This window comes from Cydia fagiglandana, chromosome 7 (assembly GCF_963556715.1).
Source record: "Cydia fagiglandana chromosome 7, ilCydFagi1.1, whole genome shotgun sequence".
Lineage (NCBI taxonomy): Eukaryota > Metazoa > Arthropoda > Insecta > Lepidoptera > Tortricidae > Cydia > Cydia fagiglandana.
In genome coordinates this window covers 1,287,307-1,291,372 of record NC_085938.1, presented here as the reverse complement: position 1 = coordinate 1,291,372, position 4,066 = coordinate 1,287,307, and the positions used below count along the sequence as shown (strand labels likewise).

At 39.1% G+C, this 4,066-nt stretch overlaps 1 protein-coding gene across 1 annotated transcript; it reads right to left on the bottom strand.

Moving 5' to 3' along the window:
* Positions 1–447: 447 nt before the first annotated feature.
* Positions 448–3,508, bottom strand: LOC134666270 (probable rRNA-processing protein EBP2 homolog). Its single transcript, XM_063523422.1, has 5 exons — positions 3,384–3,508; positions 2,883–3,103; positions 2,240–2,398; positions 1,393–1,540; positions 448–819 (listed from the first exon to the last, which is right to left on the bottom strand). The coding sequence occupies exons 1-5, from the start codon at positions 3,435–3,437 to the stop codon at positions 457–459; spliced, it is 945 nt and encodes a 314-aa protein (XP_063379492.1). The 5' UTR covers positions 3,438–3,508; the 3' UTR covers positions 448–456.
* Positions 3,509–4,066: the final 558 nt, after the last annotated feature.

The window sequence follows — 4,066 nt, the reverse complement described above, 5'->3', positions numbered from 1 at the left end:
CTGAAGCCTTTCATTTTCCAACCTGTGCTTATAAATAAAAACGAAACTCCAACATAAGCCTTTAAAAATGTAATGTGCTCAAGGAATTTGGATTAGAATAAGTTGAGACCTAATAAGTTGAGCGCCGCCTCGGCCGCCAAAAGCCCTCGCGTGGAGAAGCAGCACGATTCAGCCTTGTAACGCAAGCAACCGCAAAAAAAATGTAAAAGGGTCGCGAGTGGTGACTCTGTCTGTACTTTGTGTCGATAATATTTAGATCATCACTACACCTTACGTGAAAGTCCCCCACCGCGTTCTGTCTGTATGTATGTTCGCGGTAAACTCAAAAACTAGATACGGTACGGATTTTCATGTGGTTTTCACCTATCAATAGAGTGATTATTGAGGAAGCTTTAAAGTGTAGTGAAATAAAAGAGGTAAATAGGCACTAAACAAGTTTTATTAAAAAAAAAATCATTATCTCTTAGCATTTTTCCTCTTAGACTTTCCGGGCCTTTGATTCTTTCCTTTCGGTTTAAACTGTTTATTTTTAGCATTCTTATAATCGAACGGTTTCTTCTTGGCTGAGCTATTAAAGCCATCCATATTACTAGAAGATTCCCTAGTATTTAGTTTGGAGCCTTTCTTTTTGCCTCCGAAGCCGAATTTCTTGTCTTTCATAGCCCGTTTCTTGGATATCTTGTTCTGTGGGCCTTTGCCTTTATTTCTTCCTTTGTTGTCATCCAAGAAGTCTAAGTCGGTGGATTTGCCTTTGCGGACTCTCTTGAGCTGTTCGAGCATTTCTCTCTTTTCTGAAGCCTGTTTCAATCGAGCATCAATCTGGAATAAAAGCATTCTTTTAGTAAATGAGTTATTATTATTAGTTATTTACGATACAAGTGCGAAAAACAGGAAATTCGCAACGAGTGGCCAATTTCCTGTTCGCACGTATATTGTACAACGTTTTACAGTAGGCACATTGTCCTTTAAATTTTCTTCGTAGTTACGTAATGTGCTTATTATAGCACAGGGTGTCATAATGGAGCACAAGATGCAGATGCACTGTAAAAATACATTACGCACTGAATGAAATAACATTTAGTGTATTTTTCTTTGTAACGAAAATTGGTGAAATACTTAAACGTCCAGGCACGTATTCTTTATAAACGGGTGGTATATTCTTTATAACTACATTAGAGGCGGTTTTGTATCGTAAAATATTAGTTACAACCAGAAGTTAAGCTTCAGTATGTTTAACTCTTTGAAAGAAAACTATGGGTGGTTGTATGTTTATGAACAAATTATTTAGAAATCCATATAGGGCCAGAAAAATATAAATCCAGAAATCAGGTTTTTATTAATCGTGGACGGTATTATGTAATAAAGTGAAGTGACAATAAACCATCATCGTACCTGCACCCGTTTGGCGATCTTCTTCTGGTCGCGCAGCTGGCGCACCTTCTCCGTGCGCGCCTGCGCGGCCTGCTTGGCGAGCAGGTTCTTGCGCACCTTCTGCATGTGCTCGTCCGTCTTCGCCATCTCGGCGAAGTAGTCCTCAGGCCTGCGGACGGTGTTATGCAATTGAACCAATGTTTGTGGGTAGAAATATAATACCACCAATAACACAGCAACAGCAAAGTCAATAAAAATATGAATTGGAAATGAATGAATTGGCGAGAGGTCGCACAGGACCGAGAAAAGTGGCGCTGTCTTGCGTTGGAGGCCAAGTCTCATTTTGGGTTGCTGAGCCAACGGAGGAAGTAAGTAAATGAATGAAAAAATTCAACGTGTTTAATAAATTTGAACAGTATAACTTCACTGACTCTGCAATTCATTTCAATTACATACAAATCAAAATGATCCAACTGATCTGATGATGGGGGGGACCAAGTGGGGAACGCCATAAGAGTTCATGATTTGATCATGACAATGGCCATAAAACATACAACTGTACCTTTAACAAACCAACTGTTTTTTTTAACAAAAATACTTATATCATGCAATAAAGCTTAAAAAGTTACAAATAAAGTTTCATGGTAAAAGCACAGAATAAATAATAGTACTAAGTACAGAAGACTCACTCTAACAAAACGCGTCTGTTACGATCAGCACAGATATGGCCGCTAGGTGGCGACAGCGCCACGCGCGGCTTATGGCAAACCCCAAAATTGGGGCCGAACGGATGTACTTTTAGCTATCTGTAGCAAAGCGATGAAATCGCGGAGTAAGACACGCCTGGTAAAAGTAGGTGTAACATTACCTTCTAGTAGGAATATTCAGTTCTTTAAGTTTCTTCAGTCCCTCCACGACGGCAGCTTGCGCCTGGCGGTGAATGAGGTTCTCTCGCTTGAACTCGTTCAGCACCGGGTCTTGCGACGGGTCGTACATGTGTGTACCCTTGCTGTTTTCTTTTATATTCCTGTAAGTTGTGAAAAGGTAACTCAGTATTTGAGAAGATGTTTTGTAGCATTAAAAGTAGGGTGTATCTTTCTTTTTCTCTTTCACAGATATTGCACTTAAAATCACTATTTTTGTATTTATTTATCTTGTTATATTTATTTTATTTTTATATTGCATTCATACAAAAGAAATCAATATGCTAATCTGGAAGTAATGTTGAACCAAGAGGGGCCAAATTAGTGGACAATTGTGATGAGTGTGTTACCTAGGTTGTAGAAAATACTCTATACAAAAATACAATGAGATTCTGCCCGTTAGCTGGTTCTTAGCCATTTACAAACAGAAGGCAATGTAATAATGTAAGCATGGATAGTCAACTCAATCATGTAATGTTCATTTGCACCTTTATTTTAGTGCCAGATTACTGGACCTATACAGATCCATCTTAAGTGTGAAATCTCACAAATCAAGATTTAAATTTATATCTGAAATATCAAGCTTACTTTCTCCTCTGAGCGGTCTCCTGTATTTGTAGCGCGACGTCCGGTGCCATAGGTGCAACTGCTGTCACCAGATCCAGTGTCTCAATCCATGGCAACTTCAGCTGAAATTCTTTCAGCTTCAGCTTCAAATCTGCTACATTGTTCACATGCTTCTTTCCTTCCTTTTCTATTACTTCATTAAGACCTGGCTTGAGCAAGCCTTTAGCGAACGCCTCTTGTAACTACAATAAACAATTTCATTAAACCAAAGAGTAAAAGTAAATATAGCTGTTGTTTAATAAATTTTTTTGTCACAAATAAACTCTATTCTATTCTAGTAGGTATTAGTCATTAAATTGAAATAGGACGATACCCAAGTATCGAAGTCACGATTAGCACAACACGTTTCGGTGTCGGGCATTCATTTTTAATTATTTTTTACTAAAGAATCGTTGTGCCGTGTGGACATTTTTAGGAACACGAAAATATACGAATAGTTTGTAATACATAGTAAATACTGACCTCGTCATCTGAATCGACTTCTGATTCACTGTTATTTAACACAAAGTCACCCATTGTGTAATTAAACTATAATTAAAATAGAGAAGCAGCGGATAAACATAACCTCTTAAAAACGTGTACTTGACAATGACTTGACAGTTCAACAGCTGTGTTGCCAGTTAAATTGATTTTAGCTATTTGAGACCATGTTTTTACTGTTCGTACATGTCTGTCAGACAACTTTAAAAGCTATTACAGATGGCCGAACCGGACCTTCGTACGATGCGAGACCTGGGCTATAACCGCGAAAATCGAAGTTCATATATTGCGGGCATTTTTCTCTGTCACTCTTACAGCTTCATTGGAGTAAAAGAGAAAGATCCCCGCGATTTGCGAATTTCTGTTTTCGCGGTAGCCCCCCTGATCGATTGAGTTCAGTGGTGACGTAGCTATGAGTGAAAGCAAGAAAAAGATAAGCTGACCGTCGCGGTCCGGTACGGCCGTCTGTTATAGCTTTATAAAACGCGAATAGTAGCACAATTAGCACAAAATATTCTAAGCAGTACTGAGGATCTACCGCGAACCATGTTCGACGTGTTGCCTCTCTGTCGCACTTGTAAATTCGTACGTAAGTGTGGCAGGGAGGCAACACGTCGAACGTGGTTCGCGGTAAGCCCTCAGTTTAAAAGCCGAAACACACTACC

Bases quoted from the DNA above. Each gene is read 5' to 3' on its own strand.
- LOC134666270 (XM_063523422.1), bottom strand. From the start codon at position 3,437: ATGGGTGACTTTGTGTTAAATAACAGTGAATCAGAAGTCGATTCAGAT. The intron at 3,104-3,383 runs GTCAGTATTTAC...TGTTTATTGTAG, and splicing joins AAGTCGATTCAGATGACGAG to TTACAAGAGGCGTTCGCTAA. The intron at 820-1,392 runs GTACGATGATGG...CTTTTATTCCAG, and splicing joins AGATCGCCAAACGGGTGCAG to ATTGATGCTCGATTGAAACA.